Source organism: Microtus oregoni, unplaced genomic scaffold (genome assembly GCF_018167655.1).
Source record: "Microtus oregoni isolate MIOR12 unplaced genomic scaffold, Mior012 000006F_ref0000085, whole genome shotgun sequence".
NCBI classification, from domain to species: Eukaryota; Metazoa; Chordata; class Mammalia; order Rodentia; family Cricetidae; genus Microtus; species Microtus oregoni.
The window spans coordinates 48,446,128-48,468,473 of record NW_024543065.1 but is presented as its reverse complement, the minus strand read 5'-3'; the positions used below and the strand labels follow the sequence as shown (position 1 = coordinate 48,468,473).

Here is a 22,346-nt window from a genome sequence, read left to right as displayed (position 1 = left end):
ATGTCCAACTGTTTGACATCATATTTGTCATCTACGAAGTTCATGCTTGAGAAAGCACATAATCAAACTAAAAATAATCTCGCACGAAAAGGTACTGAAACTCTCCAATAGACCAGGCTGGCTTTAAACTCAGAGATCTACCTGCCTCTGCCTCTCAAGTGCTGGAACTGAAGATGTGAGCCATCATGGTCAGCCTAGTCATAAAGGTTATTAGGTTTAAGATTTTTTTTTCTTAACAGTTTCTCTGTGTAGCTTTGGAGTCTATCCTGGAACTAGCTCTTGTAGACCAGACTGGCTTTGAGCTCACAGAGATCCGCCTGCCTCTGCCTCCCGAGTGCTGGGATTAAAGGCGTGCACCACCATCGCCCCATCTAGGTTTAAGATTTCTGTGTTATGTCTGCATTCACATCTACTCTCAGCCGCATGCAGTCCTAAGCTGCAGGCTGGACATGCCTGTAAGAAAGAAATTCACTCTATCTCCCAGAATCAGAACCTCAGTCCAGCTCAGGGCACCCCCTCTCTCCTCTCTGTCCTTTAGGGTTCCTGGACACTAGAATTACTGAGTACATAGGCAGATTCCCTTGCATAGCCACAGCAAGTCTTCCCTCCCTCACCAACCAGCTCTACTATGTGCATTAGACACAGTACCATTACCTTACTGCAACTCCCTGAATGTAGAATGGTGAGCCAGAGTTTGTTAAGAGCCCCACTCTGCTCCTTCCACATGTGGTAAGGACTCTTTATCTAGCTGGGGCAATATGCTAAGCATCAGAGATGTAGTCCATACTACCAGGAAAGCCAGTCCGGTATTTTAAATAGTTGAACTTGAGACACTGGGGACTGGAAAGATGGTTCAGTGTGCTACTGTTGCACAACTGGACATAAAGCAAGGCAAGACATGGCAACAGCCTGTAATACCAGTGCTTGGGAAGCAGGCAGGGTATTCCTAGATCTAGCTAGCCAGACTAGCTGAAATGGCGATTTCAAGTTCAAATGAGTTAGTATGATGATCTCTAAGTTCAAATGATTCTCTGCCTCAATATATACAGCCAACTGACGTCAACCTGGTCTACACACAGGTGCCCTCTGCTCATGTGCACCCCCCACTCACACACCACAAACTGCAAAACTGGTAAATATTCACACATAGTGAAAGGAGGACTACTACCACAGCCTGAATTTGGTCAGTACATGAGCCTAATGAGACCGAATTTATGTTCAGTCACAGGCTAAGGCTCCACCTCCACAGAACACAAATTACAAGAAGGCCACATAGGTGTGAAGAAACCACAGCAGCTCTGTGCTCTAAAGGGTGCCTCCTGGAACTCATATGACGAACTCACTTTCTATACCGACACCTACCATCAACAAGACAACTAATGCAGACCAGGCACTAGTACCTCAATCTCGGCAGCCTGCCTTTTCCAGCATCTCTTAAAGCCCTACTCTTTGCCATACGTATATGCCATGCATGTACTATGGTTGCTCAAGCCCACACACAGGCTCCTTGTGCTTTGAGGCAGTAGTGATGCTCACATCCAACAGACCAGCCTGAGTTTCGGTAAAGGTCTGACTATGCTGGGACCCATCCTCCAAGATGCTCCTTCCAGCCCTACACAGCACATACAGGTCACATTGGCTCCAAAGTGCCATGTACAAAACACATGACCTGTCTCTAGCTCCATGCCACCACCTGGGCAAATCTGCTGTAGGCAACTCCATGGAAGCCTGGGAATTTCCTCCACTGTTCTGATTGTTTGGTAGTCTCACTGTATCCAGGGCTGGCCCAGAACTTGAAGTGATCCACCAGTCTCAGTGGTGGGAACCACAGGAACGTATGTCCCATGGCCCTCCATTGTTCTGTAGAGTAGGCAAGACCACTACTGCCAGGTGACACACACTCCTTCCTTTGTAGCGTAAGCATTTCTGCTCTCCTCAGTCGGCTGGCCAGCTGTGACACCTGGCCACCTTCTCAGAGAAGCTCCAGTTGACTGTCCCTGCTAGGGCCTTGGCTATGTCCCACACCCTTTACACTGTCCCATGCTATTTTCTAACAATGGCCCATGTGCAAATGAATCAATTGACTTCTCTCTGTTTCCCTCTTACTAAAATGTAAGCACAGCAAGGACAGAGGACACGTGCTGTGAGCTCTGGGCTTCGGCTGGTCCCTCCTCCTTTTTGAGGCTGCAATATATATTCTATTGCCAACCAAACATTTAGTCCTGACACTGAGGTTGTTAACATCATAGGAAAGAGAGGAAGGAACCTGTCTAGTCATGGGGTCAGGCAGGCAAAGTCACCAAGCCCAGCATTACCTGAAGAGAGACCTTTTCTAGGGCACTTGCATGAGCACAGTTTCCCAAAGCTTGCTTCTGACTGATACCAGGTGAGCACAACTTCCTACACTGACCACAAACACAAGAGTTCTGCTCTCACAAGGCAAAAGGTCCCACAATACCGAAAACACCCATGAGACAAGAATGGGATTGGAATGCTGCTGTAAGACTTGACCAAGGAAGAAAGTCACTTCTGCCCACCATCCCGCCTTGATGAGCCCAACTCTGCAGCCCAGCTGGTACCTACATACCTGCATCCCCAACGAGCCCTGGCTCCATTTCCATGCCTTCTTGCTGTGGGTAGAAGTTCTCATAGAAGTTCTGGGCTGGTGGGATGGGAGGCATCATTCCCGAGTGTGGGGAGTCTCCAGGACCATAGGGCATCATTGGGGGGCCACCAGGACCCATGGGAGGACCAGGGTTCATGCCAGGACCCATTGGCATGTCAGGATGCATGTCAGGATGCATGTCAGGGTGCATGTCAGGGTGCATGTCAGGATGCATGTCAGGATGCATGTCAGGATGCATGTCAGAATGCATATCAGGATGCATGGGACCCCCCATTGGCCCTGGGGGTCCCATGTTAGGGCCAGGACCCATTGGCCCTGAGGGTCCACCAGGTCCAGGGAACCTAGAGGAGAAAATGGTACTTGTGAGGAAGCTGCTGAAAAAAAGGTAGTGGCACCCAGCCCAGGACACCTGCAATGTTCACTTGAAGCCTGAGGCCAAGAGACCAAATAGGATCTGACCACTTCGAAGAAGGGCCGGGCTCTACCAGGCCATTCTCCTGTGCTTCTGTGGGCAGTATACTCACCTCACGCCCAGCTTCTCAGCTAGCTGCCCTGTGGGCCGCACCACAATCTCAAACAAAGAGGGGATCTTCTTGTTGTACATGTCCTGCTGTAGCTGCTGCGGGGACAGTGGCTCATGTGCTGGCAGGGGCATTTGAGGAGGCCCTGGAGGTGGGGGTGGGGGTGGGGGTGGTGGAGGAGGGCCACCCTGCATGGGCCTGCCATTAGGAGAGGTGGGAGCTGGGGGCCCTGGGGGCCGTGGAGGAGTGGGCAGGAGCCCCACGCCAGGAGGTGGCTTGGGCAAGGGGTTAATGCCCTGCTTCTTCAGCTCTTCCACCTCCTTCTCGTCCTCAGCACCTGCTTCTGCATCATCAGCCAACATCTGTGGGTATCAAAAGAAATCACACCAAGTCAAACTGTGTGGAAAGCTGAATTTTCTGGGAAAAAAAAAAAAAACTTAAAACACAAGCCTGCAGAAGGCCTTCAGAGTGTAGGGTCCAGGACCTAAATTCATCTTCAACTGGGTATAGTGGTACACATCTGTAATTTTAGCACTGGGGATGCTGAGGCAGGAAAATATCAACCTCTCCTTACTGCCATGCTTCCCATTACAATGTCTACAGGTCTGCAATGCCCTGAGACAGATTTGCCCAGCAAGGCTTCAAAACACATTGTACTTCTCACTATCAGTGAGAAAGTGTGAAAACCTGGCCAATATTCTTTACAGACAGTTACCAGCTAGGATAGGCCTGGGGCTCAACCCTATCAAGTACTGCCAGGTAACGGACTGGATCAAAGCAATCTACCAGGCCTTTCAATCCAGCACAATGACACAGATATGCAAAAAACAATGAGAAAATGACCAGAGGATAGAACATAAACGACCTACCAGCCATTTCAGCACAGGTGGAGCACAGATATCTATCCCTACACTCCTTTACAGCCTTTTCATGCATGGCCTCCCTACTGGCAATGACCACTGCTAAAAGGCTCTTGTCTATCACAATTTCTAGTGTCTAGCTATGTCCCCAAATCTTTCAGCAGAGTTGATGCTAGAATGTAAAAATGACAGTCACCACCAGGTGTGGTGGCACACACACTCTGTAGACAGAGGCAGGCTAATCACTATGGATATGAAGTAAGCCTAGTCTATGGTACAAGTTCCAGAACAGTCAGGGATACACAGAGAAACCTTGTCAGAAAAAACTAACCAGCCAAAAAGAAAAAAGAAAAAGAAAAAAAAAAAAAGGCATGCTTACCTCCTGCATACACAAATAAGCAAGGCAGGCAGTTGTCACAAATTCTAAGTTTTTGCCCAAACTGGAAATATACAAAGGTATATTTCAACCAATACCTCAATCAACAAACTTAGCCATCAGCTAAGTTCAACTCTGCAGTCAACACCACTAAACTGTAGAGACCCACAGAGTCATGAGCATATGGAAAAGTGCATTACGGCATACACTAGGCAGACACACACACCCGTAACCTGTACAGTTCTACTTAGAAAACACTCATTTTTCTCCTGTGATGACAAGGATCAAACCCGGGCCTTGTGCACAAGAAGCATAGGCTCTACCACTTAGTTACCCCCTGCTCCCCATCCTTACGATTCCCTAAAAGAGTAACCAGAGGGACGCTGGGCGGTGATGGCACACACCTTAAATCCCAGCACTCAGGAGACAGAGGCAGGAGTATCTCCATGAGTTGGAGGACAGCCTGTTCTACAAGAGCTAGTGCCAGGATAGGCTCCAAAGCTACACAGAGAAATCCTGTCTCAAAAAAACCATAAAAAAACAAACAAAGTAACCATAGGGAAAGAAACCATAGAGGCAGTTGCCAAGGAACAGTTGGGATAGGACATTGACAGGAAAAGATGGAGTGATTGCAGCTGTTGAGAATTCACATGTGTGGGTCTAAATTGTGCAGAAGAGATTTTGTACTCTTGCATAACTCGACACCTAAGAAAGTAAGTCCTCTCCTGTGCTACGAGACTCTGCTTTCTCGAACTGCCATCCAGAAAACCATCATGGATCAGGTGATGCAGTCTGTGTAGCCAAGTCAGCAGTTTGTAACTAGACCAGTTAAAAGATGCACCAAATACAACAGAAAAGAATTCCAGAATATTGCTGTGGCAATAGCAATAGGATTTGCGATCTTGAGATTAACTGGCTTCTTTGTGAAACTGATCTATAATCTATATCCCTATTAATAACATTAATTTGGGGGCTGGAGAGATGGCTCAGAGGTTAAGAGCACTGACTGCTCTTCCTAGAGGACCTGAGTTCAATTCCCAGCAACCACATGGTGGCTCACAACCATCTGTAATGAGATCCGGTGCCCTTTTCTGGAATGCAGGCAGAACAGTGCATACAAAATAAATAAATAAATCTATCTTTAAAAAAAAAAAACCTGCCTGCATACTTTGTCTTTTCCCCCCTCCTTTAAAGGATTTCTATTTCTAAATTAATTTTAAAACATTTTTTTTCCATTAAAAAAAAAGGAAGTCAAAAAGAATGGAAAAGAGACGAAGGAAAGGAAGGAAGGAAGGAAGGAAGGAAAAGAAAGAAAGAGAGAGAAAAAAAAAACCTTTGCCTGGCAGTGGTAGCACATGTCTTAATCCAAGCACGTCCAACAGAGGGAAGCAGATCACTGTGAGTTCAAGGCCAGTCTGGTCAACAAATTTCTAAGACAACAAAGTTCTAAGACAGTCAGCGATGCTGCACAAAGAAGCCCTATCTCAGCAGGGCAGTGGTGGCGCACGCCTTTAATCCCAGTACTCAGGAGACAGGTGGATCTTTGTGAGTTCGAGGCCAGCCTGATCTACAAGAGCTAGTTCCAGGACAGGCTCCAAAGCTACAGAGAAACCCTGTCTTCTCAAAAAGGAAGAAAGAAAATGAGGCAAATCCTACCCACAGAGGGGACAGGGAGAGGCCTGCTTCATGTTTTTAATGACTATTTCCACTGCTACCATAAGCCTCATCACTTGCCTCATAGAGGCAAGCTTCCCAAAGTAGACCAGATAGCTGGAAAAGGGCTCATTAAAAATTTAGCAAATGAAACTGGGAATCTATGCCTGCATATTTAGCACTGAGAAGAGTAGAAGGGAGGAATAAAGAGGTCAGCCTGGGCCACATAGCAAAATTATCAAAAAAAAAAAAAAACAAAGAAAAGGGGGAGCTGGAGAGATGGCTCAGCAGTTAAGAGCACTGCCTGCTCTTCCAAAGGTCCTGAGTTCAATTCCCAGCAACCACATGGTGGCTCACAACCATCTGTAATGAGGTCTGGTGCCCTCTTCTGGCCTGCAGACATACACACAGGCAGAATATTGTATACATAATAAATAAATATTTAAAAAAAAAAACAAAGAAAAGGTAGACCAAAAAATGTAATAAAGCTTAAATAATATAGCTAATACAGTGCTGCACACCTTTAATCCCAGCACAGTATGTGTGTGTGTGTGTGGCGGGGGGTCTCTTTGAGTTTGAGGACATTCTGGTCTATACAATGAGCTCTAGGTCCAGTACATAAGAGACCATGTCTCAAAAAACAAAAGCAAAGAAATAAATAGACAAACGAGCAAAAAACACCCCCTCCAAAAACCAAACTTTTAAAACTAAAAGTTGTAAGAAAAACTAAACCAACCCAAGAGGGATGACTGGGCTCCTGTTTGAGTGTGAACATTGAACCTCCAGCAGGGGGCACCCCTCAATCAGACATTATTGGACCTTTCCAAGACCTAAGTGAATGCTGATCATCTTGCCCTAGGCAAATAGCTGCCAAAAAGAATGGCGAAAGCGAGCATCCCCACAAACTGTGCTAGTTTAGTGAACTACAACAGACACCAAGGTGAATGTCAAATGGCACCTGGTTTGTGAGATCCTGGACCTCCCTCCCTTCTCTGTAGGAGTCCCTGTGACTCAGAGAGACACTGGCATTTCCCCTCTGTGTATCTTTGTCTCTCTACAAAAACCACAAGGTGACATTCCTTTCATTCTGTTATCTCCTAGGGAAGACAGTGGCTCAGGTCTGGGGTAGGATACAATTATGACCCCCACCTCTCCTGTAGGAAGGAATTTAGCGGTCTGCCTCTCCAACAAAGTCTTAGTCCAGATCCTGAAGAGCCAGGACTCTGATCCTGAAGAGCCCGTGCCACCCCAGACATTACCTTATCTAAAAGCTCTCGTGTCTCCTCAGTCAGCGGGTCATGAGAGAACATGCAGTCGTCACCATTGATGCAGTTCCCAGTGGTGTGGTATAACTTACAGGGAAAGTCACGTTCATGACTAATTAAGGCAAATGCTTCCTCTCAGAACCCACCCCAAAGCACAAGCAACCCCCTTTGTTTTGGAAGTGAGGTGACACACTCAGGGTTGTGCAGTGGCCGGCAGGTGCCATTTTCAACACTGCTTTATTTAAGAGCAAGTTCTGGCCTGCAGAGCTGGCTTTAGAACTTTGACTTTGACAGAAAAGGGAATGGTAAAGGATGTCTGCGGGCTTTCTTGGGTGAACATGCGGACAGCTCGAACAATGGCTCAAAGGGGCAGAAAAAGGAGGCAGCCCAGTGAGGCCCCCAGGAGGGGCAGCACAGGACAACCAGGATAGATGAGACAGCAAAGGATATCATGCATGTAGGGGCAGTTCTCAGCCCGAGCACAGAACCCTGTGATGTAAAACTTGCACAGCTCCCGCTTCTTTGGCAGTTCGATGTCATGGCTAAAATTGCAGTGGTCTCCCTGGAATAGAAGCAGGAAGAGTGAGGGTAGGGAAAATGAGTTCTGATTCACTTGTGTCTACAGAGGGACCACAGATAAGAAAATATTCCCCAGGGAAAAGCAGGCTCCTAAATGGTGCTTCCCAATCCAATGCCTGCTCCCCATCCTGCCCTGGGCACTTCTGGTCATTTGTTTCCTCCTAATTCACCTCTTTCCTTCCTCTCCCATCTGCTCTGCTGCATACCGTTTGCTGTCTTGACACCGAAAACTCTTTACTTCAGTCAGTCCCATGTACTGTCCTTCCTAAGCGAACCCTGGTTTTGTTGGAGGAAGACTGCCTGACTAAACATACCCAATTTTCCAGCTCCCCTTGTTTATTTAGCCGATAAAATACAAGTAGAAGCTTCCAGACAGGATTCTTCTTGACTTAAAATACATTTTTATGTTTTGAGACAAGACCTCACTACATCTATAGCTTGACACGTAGACCAGGCTGGACTCAAACTCAGTGATCTGCCTGCCTCTGTATCCTAAGTGCTGGGATTAAAAGCACGCACCTGGCAAAAAGCAGATACTTTCTCCATTTTTTCTTTTTTTCGAGATAGAGTTTCTCTGTATAGCCCTCGCTATCCTGCAACTTGCTCTGTAGACCAGGCTGGCCTCAAACTCTATAGAGATCTGCCCACCTCTGTCTCCTGGGTGCTAGGATTAAAGGTAAATGCCACATGTTTAAATATGAAGGAATCTAGGTCCCTAGAGAGCCACTGACCACTGCAGTAGCCTTGAACTCCCTGATTGAGACTTCTTGTTGAATGACAAATATGTATGTGTTGAAATCAGCAGAGTTAAAACTGAGAGTAATAAAGACTATTTTATATACAACTATCTGCTAAGAATAGCTATTTTTTCCTGACTCCTGGTGGAAGCAGCACCACTCAGGCCTATGTGCCACCTGCCTGTTGCCTTTCTATCACAGTCACAAGCCAATTGTCTTAAGTGGCCATACTTCTCTTTTGCACAACTCTGAAGCCTGAGGTTGAGTCTCCCTGGAGTCTTTAATATAGCCTCTCCAAGCCAGGTGTGGTGGTGCACACCTTTAATCCCAGCACTTGGAAAGCAGAGACGGGCAGATCTCTGTGATTTCCAGATCAGGTTGGTCTACAGAGTAAGTTCCAGGATAGCTGGGGCTACACAGGGAAACCCTGTCTCAAAAACAAACAAACAAATAAATAAAATAAAAAGTAGGAAGAAAAAAACCAACTCTCCAATCCTAAAGTTCAATGGCATAACCACAAGAAATTAACCTTTATAGATTCATTTGAGACTCTATAGACTAAACGAAAAGTTCTACCATAAAGCATCCCTAAGCCTCAAACTCTCAACTCTTGCTCCCTCTGAGTCCTCTTAATTCTAAGAAATGAGCTGAGACTTCCAGGCTGCCTTTCCCCTCCCCAACAGTGTGCACTATGGAAGCCTGTCCTTGTATGCCACACGTCCTCGGGTGCTGCTTACCCAAGTGCATCGCCCCTCCACGAAGTACTTGCAGATAACTTTGCCCTTCTTGTCAGACTGCTGGTGGGGCTTGTCATGATCACTTCGCCGGTAGCTTACACCACCGCCATCCTGTGAGTAATAGAGGAGAAGGAAGTGCATTGGGTGTATGAGAGAACAGGACAGGTACAGGCAGCTTAAGTCACCACATGCAGCACAGAACTCAGACTGGAAAAACTCTGGTGCTCCATATGCTATGTAGGTACACATCCCTCTTAGAGGGGGCAGCCGAGTTCTTCTGGAAACTTTTCTAGAGCATTGGGGTCTATCATTTAGAAAACTTTCCACCTTAAAAACTTAACAAGATGGCTGCAAGTACTGCTACAGTGTGGTTTTAAACAGAAAGCTATACCAACAGGGCCTCCCTCTGGGCAACTGAAAAATACTGATCAGCCCCTTGGCTAAGGGATTGATAGGAACAGGACGGGATCAGCCTTCAGAGAACAGTTCAATAGAAAATGGCAAAAATCAGCCAGGCTGTGGTGGCTCACGCCTTTAATCCCAGCAGTCAGGAGGCAGAGGCAGGCGAATCTCTGTGAGTTCGAGGCCAGCCTGGTCTACAAGAGCTAGTTCCAGGACAGGCTCCAAAGCTACAGAGAAACCCTGTTTTGAAAAAAAAAAAAAAAAAAAAAACAAAAAACAAAAAACAATCAAAAAAAAAAAAAAGGAAGGAAAAAAGAACATGACAAAAATCTCTGAAATAGCCTTGGTCAAAACATCACATCACAGAGGCTAGAGAGAGAGAGCTCACTGGTTAAGAAGTGGTTGCTCAGCAGATGTGAGTTCAAGGTCAGCCTAGTTTACAAAATGAGTTCCAGGACAGCTAGGACTACACAGAAAAACCTAACTCGAAAAAGACAAACATGCCCATCAAAATCCCAGCAAAATTCTTCAAAGACCTCAAAAGAATGGTACTCAGCTTCATTTGGAAAAGCAAAAAACCCAGGATAGCCAAAACAACCTTGGGCAATAAAAGAACTTCCGGAGGCATCACAATCCCTGACTTCAAACTCTACTACAGAGCTACAGTATTGGGGGCTGGAAAGATGGCTCAGTGGTTAAGAGCATTGCCTGCTCTTCCAAAGTTCCAAAGTTCCTGAGTTCAATTCCCGGCAACCACATGGTGACTCACAGCCATCTGTGAAGAGGTCTGGTGCCCTCTTCCGGCCTGCAGACATGCACACAGACAGAATATTGTATAAATATTTAATAAATAAATAAACAAACAGAGCTACAGTACTGAAAACAACCTGGTATTGGCATAAAAACAGACAGGAGGACCAATGGAACCGAATAGAAGACCCAGATATCAATACACACACACATCTTTGAACACCTGATCTTTGATAAAGAAGCAAAAAATATTAAATGGAAAAAAGAAAGCATATTTAACAAGTGGTGCTGGCATAAAAATAGACCCATATCTATCACCATGCACAAAACTCAAGTCCAAATGGATCAAAGACCTCAACATAAAGCCAGCCACACTGAACCTTATAGAAGAGGAGAAAGTGGGAAGTACACTTGAACGCATTGGCACAGGGAACCGCTTCCTAAATATAACCCCAGCAGCACAGACACTGAGAGAAACAATAATTGGAACCTCCTCCTGAAACTGAAAAGCTTCTGTAAAGCAAAGAGACACAGTCAACAAGACAAAACGACAGCCTACAGAGTGGGAAAAGATCTTCACTAACCCCACATCAGACGGAGGTCTGATCTCCAAAATATACAAAGAACTCAAGAAATTGGACACCAAAAGATCAATCACATAATCCATTAAAAAAAAATGAAGTACAGACCTAAAAAGAGAACTCTCAACAGGAATCTAAAATGGCTGAAAGACACTTAAGTAAATGTTCAACATCCTTAGTAATCAGAGAAATGCAAATCAAAACAACTCTGAGATTCCATCTTACACCTATAAGAATGGCCAAGATCAAAAACACTGATGACAACTTATGCTACAGAGGTTGTGGGGAAAAGGGAACACTTCTGCACTGCTGGTGGGAATGCAAGCTGGTACAACCCCTTTGGATGTCAGTGGCGGCGATTCTCAGAAAATTAGGAAACAACCTTCCTCAAGACCCAGTAATACCACTTTTGGGTATACATTCAAAGGATGCTCAATCATGCCACAAGGACATGTACTCAACTATGTTCATAGCAGCTTTGTTTGTCATAGACAGAACCTGGAAACAACCTAAATGCCCCTCGATTGAAGAATGGATAAAAAAAATGTACATTTACACAATGGAGTACTACACAGCAGAAAAAAATAATGACAGCTGGAATTTTGCAGGAAATTGGATGGAGCTAGAAAACATTATTTTGAGTGAGGTAACCCAAACACAGAAAGACAATTATCACATGTACTCACTCATAGGTGGCTTTTTAATATAAAGCAAAGAAAGCCAGCCTACAAACCACAATCCCAGAGAACTTAAACAACAATGTGGACACTAAGAGAGACTTACATAGATCTAATCTACATGGGAAGTAGAAAGTATAAAAAAACGAGATCTCCTGAGTAAATTGGGAGCATAGGGACCTTGGGGGAGGATTGCAGGGGAGAGGGGAGAGGCAGGGAAAAATGTAGAGCGCAATAAATATCAATTAAAAAAAATGTATAGAAAGCAAACCCAAAAACTGCTTGTAATTCCAGTCCCAGAGTATACAATGTCCTTGTCTAGCCTCTGTGGGCACCAGGCAAAATATCCATTCACAGAAAGATAAATTAAAAAAAAGAAAGCTCACAGACATTGGACTGACAGTTGGGAACCCTGCACGGGACCAAACTAGGGCCTATGAATGTGAGTGACAATTATATGGCTTGATCTGTTGGGGTAGAGGGGCTGGCAGTTGGACCAGGACCTATCCCAGGTGCATGAACTGGCTTTTTGGAGCCCATTCCCTATGGTAGGATACCTTGTTCAGCCTTGATACAGGGGGAGGGGCTTGGTTCTACCTCAACTTGATATGCCTGACTTTGTTGACTCCCCAAGAAAGGCCTTACCCTCTCTGAAGAGTGGATGGGGAAGGGGAGGAAAGGGAAGAGCAGGAGGAGGGGGAACTGGGAAAAGATAAAATGTTCTAAAACAAAAAGAAATATAAATAAATTAAAAAGAAAAGGAAAACAAAACTAACAAAATCCACAATAGATAACAAGAGTGTACTCACGCCCATGTCATCATCATAGTAGTCTTCATCGTCATTCATCCCGCCCTTGCTCATTCCCCCTCTGCTGCCTCGACCTCGGCCACGGCCCATCCCCTTCCCTCGACCTCCTCGGGAACCCCGGCCTCGGCCTCGACTTAAGCCTGTGGAGAAGGAGAGAAGGGTTTTACTTTTCATGTTAAGCCAGTAGCTGCTGAACCCAGCCAACCTGTACCTGCAGAGCCCTTGCCCACCTCGGCCTCGGCTGTCTTTGGACCTTCGGTACTGGTTCAGCTCCTTGGAGTAGTCATCGTAATCATCATCTCCCATGGGCTCCTCACTTTCTCCATACTGGGTTCAAGAAAGAAGAGGACAGAAGTGTCATGCAAGAGACAACACTGACCCTAACACTGAGTGGCCTCACGGCTGGTGGGCAGTCCCAAGCCCTATTCTTGCAGCCTTCTCACTTCAGACTTCCATCCCATTGGGCAGAGCCAAGCACAGGATTTCTGGGCGCAAGGAACAGTAGGATTTCAAGAAATGGGTCACAACGGAAGACAGGGACAGAATGGTATGTGTTCTGCACACTCCTGTGCCTGCCTCAAGACACTCAGAGAAGCCCTGCCTTCTCAGGTCAGGGTTTTTGCAGTCTACCATCTGGTGCTGTTCCTGCTTCAGCCACTGAAGGTTTTTTTTCCTTTTTTTCCCCCAACAAAGAACCTTTTAAACATATGTGTGCCTGTCACAAAGCCTTTCCTTCGGGAAACCACAAGTCCTCCTACCTTAGTCTCACAGTACCCACCCGTAATACTTGCAGCCCAGGGAGCCTGCCAGTCACACCGCATCACCAAGAGCTACAGAAAACCTTACTTCCATCTCCTCCTCGTAAAAGTCCTCTTCATCCTCCAGGTGCTCTCCCACAGAGCCTCTGCCCCGGCCTCGACTGCCCCTGCCCATTCCTCGGCCTCGAGATCCTCCTCGGCTTCCACGGCCCCTGTAGCCCCTGCCCCGGCCTCGGCTACCTGTGGAGTAAATAGGACAGTGAACCTCACATGATTACAGATGACAACAGCAAGAAAGAGAGAAACCCATTTCCATTCTGTTACTTGAAGCCTCCTCCTTTAGGGAGCCATCCAGCTGGCCCAGAGAGACTACAGAGCCTCTGGTCCCCTTGAAGGGGCTCACCCGGCAACCTGGACACCTAACTCCTGCCCTCACTAGCTGGCCTCCTGATATCTATCTACTCAGGGCTTCACTGTCCAAGACAGCAGTCACCAGCCCTTTGTGGCTAAAAAGCCTAGGACATGTTTCTGGTTGCAACTGGGAAATGAATACTAGATTTTAAAGTCGTAGGGAGAACAGAGAGGGAGAGACCATCAAAATCTAGGCATCTATTGTAGAGTCTGGTAAGGCTGATAAGACAGAGTAATAAACAAGTGTGACCTGATTTTTCTCACTGTACTCATGTTGGTGGCCCACTGCATCTCCAGTCTGGGCACCGCCAGTCTGGGATTTCCACAAAGCAGAGCCTGGTTCAAAGGTGCCAGGAGGAAACAAGAACAGCCACTCTTAACAATAACCTGTATCCTACGTCTAAGAACCTGAGCTGGAACTTTAGAAACCTCCTCCAACTGTCTGTTTTTTCTGGCTCTACAATCTTTGTTATCCCCTTCCCCCCATCTTCCCTCAAGCCTCCAGCTACAAGTTCACGAGCTTCCTAAAATCCAAAGTTCAAAGGTAAACAAAGTGGTCAGGTGACAGAAAGCCCAGGACTGGGGGTGGGCAGAGCTGGAGACACCAGCTGTCCTCACTCTGGCCCAGATGAGAAGCATTAGCTATCTCTGCTCTGTAGGCATGTTGTTCCAAGGCTGTCTCTAGCCCTTATGCCCCACGTGGACAGCTTCTGTGCACTTTGGCCATCTCTGATAGACTGCCTAGCTCTCCTAGATGTAAGGCTCAGTAACAGCTGGCTGAAAATTTGACTTTGACTTTGTAAACCTTTGACTCTGAAAATCTCCACTTTCAACAGCAACACTGGCCCTGGAAGTTGGAAGGGAGGGAAGGGAAGGCTCACCTCGGCCCCGGCTGCTGCCCTCCTTGGCACGGCGGTACTGGTTCAGCTCTTTAGTGAAGTCATCATAGTCTTCCTTGCCCATGTCCTCCTCTTCATCCCCCTCATACTCCCCATACTGCTCATTCTCATAGTCCTCGTACATGCTGTAGCCCTTGCTATCCATCTTGGAGTAGGACTTCTTGGGCAGGGGCGCATTGTGTGACGAGGAGTACTGCTGGTGGGACTGGGTTCAGGAGAGAGTAGAGAGAGGGTAAGCCAGTACCCACGCCTGGATCAGGACCATTAAGGTCCATCTCAATTCTCAGAACTTGAACTTGTGCATTTGTCTGGGTATTTCTTTCTTTCTTCTTCTTCTTTTTTTTTTTTTGTTTGTTTGGGTTATTTTTTTGTTTTGTTTTGTTTTGTTTTTTTAAGACAAGGTTTCTCTGTAGCTTTGGAGCCTACCTTGTAACCAGTTCTTGTAGAGCAGGCTGGTCTCAAACTCACAGAGATCCACCTGCCTCTGTCTCCCGAGTGCTGGGATTAAAGGTGTGCACCACCACAGCCTGACCTTGTCTGGGTATTTCTACTGTCCCTGGTTTACCACTGGTTCTTGGCCTCTCTGCAGATCTGTTTACCCTGATAGGCTTGGGGACAGCAATGGATCCACACATTTGGCTTTAAGAAAAGGGCCAACGTTTGGAAGGAAAGGAAAAACAACAGGAGCCCAGCCTACTGAACCAAGGACAAAGATGCAAAGCAAGCACACCTGGGGAAGAGCCTGGAAGCAGGACCAGGAATCCAAGCTTGTCCAAGCCTGACCTAGGGCCTTGGATTTCAATGAATGGCCTACTGTGGCCATGGCAGACTATTTCCAAAGACACTTCCCAAGATGCCTTTCAAAAGGTGAACAAAGTATATCACAATGAGGCCCACCTTGGCAATGGAAGCTGTAAGCAATGAAAACACTGTTTTGAGACAGGGTCTTGCATAGTTCAGCCTGGCCAGGAACACAAATTTTTTTGTAGGGGGAGGATTCAAGATAGGGTTTCTTTACAGAGTAAATTCTAGGACAGTCGACAATATACAGGGGAAACTGTCTCAAAAACCAAACAAACAAAAAAGACAGGATTTTTCTCTGTATAGCCCTAGTTGTCCTATAACTCACTAGGTAGACTAGGCTGGCCTGGCTACACCTCAGAAATCTGCCTGCCTCTGCCTCCCCAGTGCTGGGAGCTCCATCCTAGCATGGAACTTTTCATCTGTCTCCATACCCCAAATGTTAGGATTAGAGGCCTGGACAATCATACCTGGCTTTAAACACACATTGTTAAGGTAGGGTATGATGGCCCATGTCTGTAATTCCATCCACATGGGAGGCTGAGGCAGAAAAACTGCTTGAGCCTAGGAGTTTACGATTGCTCTAGGTAACAAAGTAAAGACTTGGTCTCAAAACTGAAAACAAAACAAAAACAAACAAAAATTTCTTAGCATATTGTTAAAGGAAAGCTAGGCAGTCCCTACATGTTATAAAACATTTGATTTGGGGCTGGAGAGATGGCTCAGCAGCTAAGAGCATTGCCTGCTCTTCCAGAGTTCCTGAGTTCAATTCCCAGCAACCACATGGTGGCTCACAACCATCTGAAATGAGATATGATGCCCTCTTCTGGCTGCAGCCAGACACACAGACAGAATATTGTATGCATAATAAATAAATAAATAAATAAATAAATAAAGATTTTTTTTAAAAAAACCCATTTGATTTGGTGACTTTGGTGACAGGGCTGAGGAGCAGGGGACACTGGAGCAGCAGAACTACTGTAACAAAGCTCAGAGAGCTACAGAAAACTAATCCAAGTGGACACTAAAGTAACATCTACTCATGAGCTGTAGCACTGCAGTATAGGTGTGCAACACCTCAGTGACACCAGCTCAAATTAAAAAGGAAATCCACACTCACACAAGCATTCATGCTCCAGGTCATAATCAAACCATCCCTTAGGATGGAGAGGGGACCCTTCTGCAGAAATCAGTCTGGATTACTGTACATGACCCTCTATCATCTGCTGTGGTGTATGATGCTATCACAGGAAAGGGTTTAAAAAGTGCCACCATGGGGCTGGAGTGACAGCACAGAGTAAAGAGCCCTGGTTGCTATTCCAGAGAACTTGGGCATGGCTTCTTGTACTCATATAGAGCTCTAGTTCCAGAGAATATGACACTCTTCTAGCCTCTGCAGGCACCAGACATACATATGGTAAACAGACAGACATACAGGAAAACAGTCACATAAAATATTTTTTTAGTTAAAATAAAAAGGTGCCGGGCTGGAGAGATGGCTCAGTGGTTAAGAGCATTGCCTGCTCTTCCAAAGGACCCGAGTTCGATTCCCAGCAACCACATGGTGGCTCACAACCATCTGTAAAGAGGTCTGGCGCCCTCTTCTGGCCTTCAGGCATACACACAGACAGAAAAATTGTATATATAATAAATAAATAAATATTTAAAAAAAAAAAAAGAAAAAAAATAAAAAGGTGCCATCACATACTGTGTAACCTGTGGTTTTATTTATTTATTTTATTTCTTTGTTTTTAAAGTCAGGGTTTCTTTGTGCAGTCCTGGCCATCCTGAACTACCTTTATAGACCAGGCTGGCATTGAATTCAAGAAACCCACCTGCCTTTGCCTTCTAAGTGCTAGGATTAAAGACATGCTCTACCATTATCTTTAAATAAATAAAGATGAACCGGGCGGTGGTGGCGCACGTCTTTAATCCCAGCACTCGGTAGGCAGAGGCAGGCGGATCTCTCTGAGTTCGAGGCCAGCCTGGTCTACAAGAGCTAGTTCCAGGACAGGCACCAAAGCTACAGAGAAACCTTGTCTCGAAACAAACAAACAAACAAACAAAAAAGCTACAGAGAAACCCTATCGGGGTGGGGATGGGGGAGATATGTGGCTTTGTTGGAATGGGTATGGCCTTGTTGAAAGAAGTGTGTCACTGTGGGGACTGGCTTTGAGGTCTCATATATACTCAAGTGTCTCAGTTCACTTCCTGTTGCCTGCTGATCAATATGTAGGACTATCATCTTCGGCATGGCACAATGACGACAATGGACTAAGCTTTTTAAATTTTAAGACACCCCATTAAATATTTTCCTTTATAAGAGCTGGTATGATCATGATGTCTGTTCACAGCAACAGAAACCTTAAGACCAACTCTATACATTATTATTGATTTTTTTATATATAGGAATGCTTTGATGCACATGCATCTATGTACCTCCCACAACTGAGGCACACATACTTGTAGCCACCACACTGCAAAAACAGTGCACGTACTTAACCAATGAGCTATTTCTCCAGCTTTTGGGCTCCAAGTCTTGATCTTTTGCATCAACCTTCCTAATCCTGGGATTACTAGCTTGTGCTACCATTTCCTGGTTTTTACTTCCTATTACTTAGTATTAGTATTGGTAGTAGTGGCAGTGGTGCTGGGATGAAGTCCATGGCTGTGAGTACAAAGGCAATCACTACACCACTCAGCTACCTCCCTAGCCCTTATTGGGTTTTTTTTTTTCCATTCAAGTTTCTCGGGAGGCAGAGGCAGGCGGATCTCTGTGAGTTCGAGACCAGCCTGGTCTACAAGAGCTAGTTCCAGAACAGGCTCCAAAAGAACAGAGAAATCCTGTCTCGAAAAACCAAAAAAAAAAAAAAAAAGTATAAACACATCAGACAAATGATGTAAATTTATGGTTAAGTTCAAGTTCAGAGTTGTAATGGAGTATTTAACTTCTAACCAGGCAGCCCTGGAGATAATTTACTCTACTGGCCACTTCATTCTCTTGCCAATTTCCCACAAAAGGTCACTTAAGAACAGTAGAAGGCAGCCATCTGTGACCTGGATGAGTTAGACATACTGAGTCCTGCCAAGTCATGGTGGAGACTTGACACTGGGCAAACTCAGGAGCAGGCCTTGTGGAGAAAGTCACTGCTCTGACTCAAGCCCCTTTATCCAACTGTTTTCTCATCTATAAAATAGGAATGAAAACAAAAGCCACTGTCTCTGGGCTACCATTCACTTGTTCCATACCAGAATGTATGTGACAGTGTCACTCACCGGTGCGTATGGTGGGCTATAGTCCCGGTACTTGCGGTGACCCTTCTCACTGGGGCTGAAATCTGAGTCATCTGAGAAGTCCGAGAAATCATCACTGGAAGAAGCATGGCGCTGCAATGAGAGAAGGCACTGTGACTGCTGCTGCTGGCGGGTCAGCTTGGCACTGCCTGCCCCAGGACAAATAATGATGGAATGTGCCTGGAAGGGCTCTGTGCTCAGCCTGTAAACTCCTCACCTGGGGGCATTCAACGGCAACGGAGCATAAGCTCCAGATTTTATAAACTGTCCCCAGGCCCTGGATGCTACAAAAGGCTGTTACTAAGAGTGCCCGCTGGACATGCAGGCGGGCTCTGAGCCAGCAGTGGAGGTGTGGGGAACCCTCTGGGACCTACTTTGTGCTTGGATTTCCGCCTTTTCTTCGACCTCCTCTTCTCCTTCTCCCGTTCCTTCTTCCGCTTCCGTTTCAGTCTCCTGTGAGACTTTTCCTCATCCGAGTCGCTGTGGTGCTTCTCCCCCTTTTCTTTCCGACTCCTCTCTTGTCCCCCAGGGGCATCCTGGGTCTCCTCAGCCCCATCATCTTCCAGTTCACCTTCTTCCAACTCACCATCCTCCCTGCAAACCAACCCCCAAAACACTGTGAACTCAGGAATTGCAGGGGGCCTTCTGAAGGCTCTAAGCTGGTGAGCAAATAACAGCAGAGAGCCCAAATGAGGGGTGCACAGCTCTAAGGCTAAGACAAGCCCCAGGAAGTTACAGAGCCAACTCTCATCCTTCTGCAAAAAGGGCTGTGCCTGTGAGTTTAACTGGGTCACAAGAGGTGGAGGGGTTGCCATAAGCAGGCAAGTAGTACTGCTCAATGGCAGAGTGCTTGTGCTTGCCTAACGTACAAGAGGCCCTGAGTCCTAGCACTCAAAAAAATAAAAAGTCGGGCTAAGCCAGGCATGGTACTACTAGCCTTTAATCCAAGTACCGGGGAGGCAGAGGCAGGAGGATCTCTGAGTTTGAGGCCAGCTAGGTCTACATAGGAGTTCCAAGACCTGTCTCAAAACCCAAACAGAAAAACAAAACAAAAAAAATAACCCACTAATGAGATAAATAATAAAAAAAGAAAGGTACTATGCTCACACAGACAAAAGCAGTATGTCCTGTGACCATACAGCTGAGGAATGTGTTCTGGGTATTGCCATAGGCTAAGTGGTCTAGCTGACGAGAGCCCACAAAGCTATTCTTTACAGCATTACTGAGACCTACTGGACCACTGAAGTTCATCTTCCGGGAACCCCAACTGGCACACTCTGGTTTATGGAGATAAACAGCCAACTGAATTTGTTTCATTAGGGACCAAGACGGTAGAGTCAGTCCCACTCCTGCTGGGCCCTCTCCCAGCTAACTTCCCTCACCGTGCCTCGAGGTACATCTTTCCACACCTCTCAAACAGTTCTAACTTCTCAACTCCCCAGTTACCCAGTGCTCAGCACTTTGTAAAGTAAAGGCACTCTCTCCTAGCCTAACAAACTATGAGTCACCAAACAGTCTAAATAGCTATGGGCAGGCTGGGGGGAGGGGCAGGTATGTATGGGTGGAGTCAAGGGAGGGTCAAGAAAGTAGCAGGTGGGAAAGGAATCCAATGTTCAAGACAGACCCACAGACACAGATGTTGCTAAGTATAGGAGCTGGGAGAATGGAAAATCTTTTAAACTTAACTGGGTGTCATGGCAGACAGAGGCAGGCTGATCTCTTTGAGTTTGAAACCAGGTTACATAGTACCAAGCCAGTAAAAGCACTCAGTAAGACCCTGTTTGGGGTATTAAAAAAAAAAAAAAGATTTTAAAAGCTCTCAGCCCTGTATGGTAGCACACAAACATCTCTACTCAGGAGGCAGAGAGAGGGAGATTTGTGTAAGATCCAGAACAGCCTAGTCTGCATGGTGAATTCTAAGACAGTCAGAGCTACAGAGACCCTCTGTCAAAAGGCAAACAACAATTGAGCAGTGGTGGCCCATGCCTTTAACCTTAGCACTGGAGAGACAGAGGTAAGCACATCTCTATGAATCCGAGGCCACCCTTGTCTACAGAGTGAGTTCCAGGACAGCCAGGACAAGGATTACATAGAGAAACCCTGTCTGTCTGTAATGCGCTCTCTCTCTCTCTCTCTCTCTCTCTCTCTCACACACACACACAAATAAGGCAAACAACAAAACAAACAAATTATTTTATAGCTCCCTATGTTCCTCATAAATGACAACAGAAAAGTCTTTGAATGGGCATAAAAGTCCCATACACTGCAACTAATAAGAGTCAGAGATTATATGATAATAGTGGCAAGAGTAAGAGAATTGAAGCTAAACCTGGAGGACTGCAGGATAAAAGTCAACCTGGGCTACCTGCCTAGCATGCACACTCGTGGGTCTATCCCACACCACACCAAAAAATAATTTTTTAAAAATGCAACAGGCCTGGAAAAAGCTAACCAAAACAAGGGAATAGGTAAGAACCCCCAAAGAGGCTTTACAGGAGGAGGTAATAACCACTTAGAAGCCCTGAGCGTTATAAGGCTCCAAGGGAAACAACAGCCTCTTTCCCCAGCTCTCCACAGCCCTTCTACAGCTTCAAGAGGCGCTTCTCTAATTAATCTAGAGCCCAATTCAAAGGATCCAGGCCTGGCTCAAACCCAAGAGGCCTAGCCCCTGTGACACACAAAGTGGAGGTCAAGGACAGCACTCAGACGGCAAGGCACAGGCTCCCAATGCTTTATCAAAGGTGACCACAGAGGGGAGAGAGGCCTTGTGTACCTCAGAGGCTTCCCACCCAAGCAGCTCTGCTGCACCAGAAGACACAGACAACTCTGGGGCAGGGCAGAGCAGCATTCCTGTCAAGTGAGGCGCTCTGCAGGTGCAGCTCAGAACCTGTGGCAATGAGTACGCCGGACGAGGAAAACTGGTTTTATCTCAAGGAAAAAGGTGTTCACTGTGTGGTGTGGTCACTAGCCTGCAGTGATGGAAGCAAACCCACCTAATATCTCTGATGGGAATACCGTGGGTGGGGTAGGGCCACACCTCAGAGAAAGAGCAAGGAGCAGGGAGCCTAGGGGCAGGCTGGAGCCAGGCAGGCTCAGAATCCCTGTGGAATTAGAAAAAATAATGGCGTCTGGGAATGGGTTCCCAACTACCTCCTTTCCTGCAGTTTCCTTGTACAAAAACAGCAGGAATCACACGAAATTCAGTCCATCTGGCAGTCTTCGATAGATCACTAGGCACAGGGCTGTGCAGGTGGAACTCTTGCCCAAGGTCAGGTGAGGCTTCCACCCTGTCCCCAAGCTACAGCTGGCTCTGACGAAGGTGGCCCACTTCTAACACCCTGAGAACGTGTGACAAGATTATCCTAGGAACTTAACTGTCATCAAGAATCATACAAACCAGGTGGTGGTGATGCACGCCTTTAATCCCAGCACTCGGGAGGCAGAGACAGGCAGATCTCTGTGGGTTTGAGGCCAGCCTAGTGTACAGAGCGAGTTCTAGGACAGGCTCCAAAGCTACAGAGAAACCCTGTCTCAAAAGACAAAAAAAAAAAAAAAAACAACAACAACAAAAAAAAAAAAAAACAAAAGAAAAAAGAAACAAAAAAGAATC

General features: G+C 46.2%; 1 protein-coding gene and 1 pseudogene across 5 annotated transcripts in view; one reads left to right on the top strand and one right to left on the bottom strand.

Moving 5' to 3' along the window:
* Positions 1-22,346, bottom strand: part of Zc3h4 (zinc finger CCCH-type containing 4) — a 41,314-nt gene that overhangs the window by 5,113 nt on the left and 13,855 nt on the right. For all 5 annotated transcript variants that reach the window (XM_041653649.1, XM_041653652.1, XM_041653648.1 and 2 more), the window contains 11 exons: positions 19,111-19,330; positions 18,719-18,829; positions 14,624-14,846; positions 13,420-13,571; positions 12,804-12,900; positions 12,574-12,713; positions 9,355-9,465; positions 7,752-7,863; positions 7,296-7,405; positions 3,151-3,509; positions 2,588-2,967 (listed from right to left, as the gene is read on the bottom strand). In XM_041653649.1, coding sequence (XP_041509583.1) covers positions 2,588-2,967; positions 3,151-3,509; positions 7,296-7,405; positions 7,752-7,863; positions 9,355-9,465; positions 12,574-12,713; positions 12,804-12,900; positions 13,420-13,571; positions 14,624-14,846; positions 18,719-18,829; positions 19,111-19,330 — 2,015 coding nt within the window. The remainder of the gene's footprint in view (positions 1-2,587; positions 2,968-3,150; positions 3,510-7,295; positions 7,406-7,751; positions 7,864-9,354; positions 9,466-12,573; positions 12,714-12,803; positions 12,901-13,419; positions 13,572-14,623; positions 14,847-18,718; positions 18,830-19,110; positions 19,331-22,346) is intronic.
* On the top strand, positions 5,157-7,046 carry LOC121449237 (annotated as a pseudogene).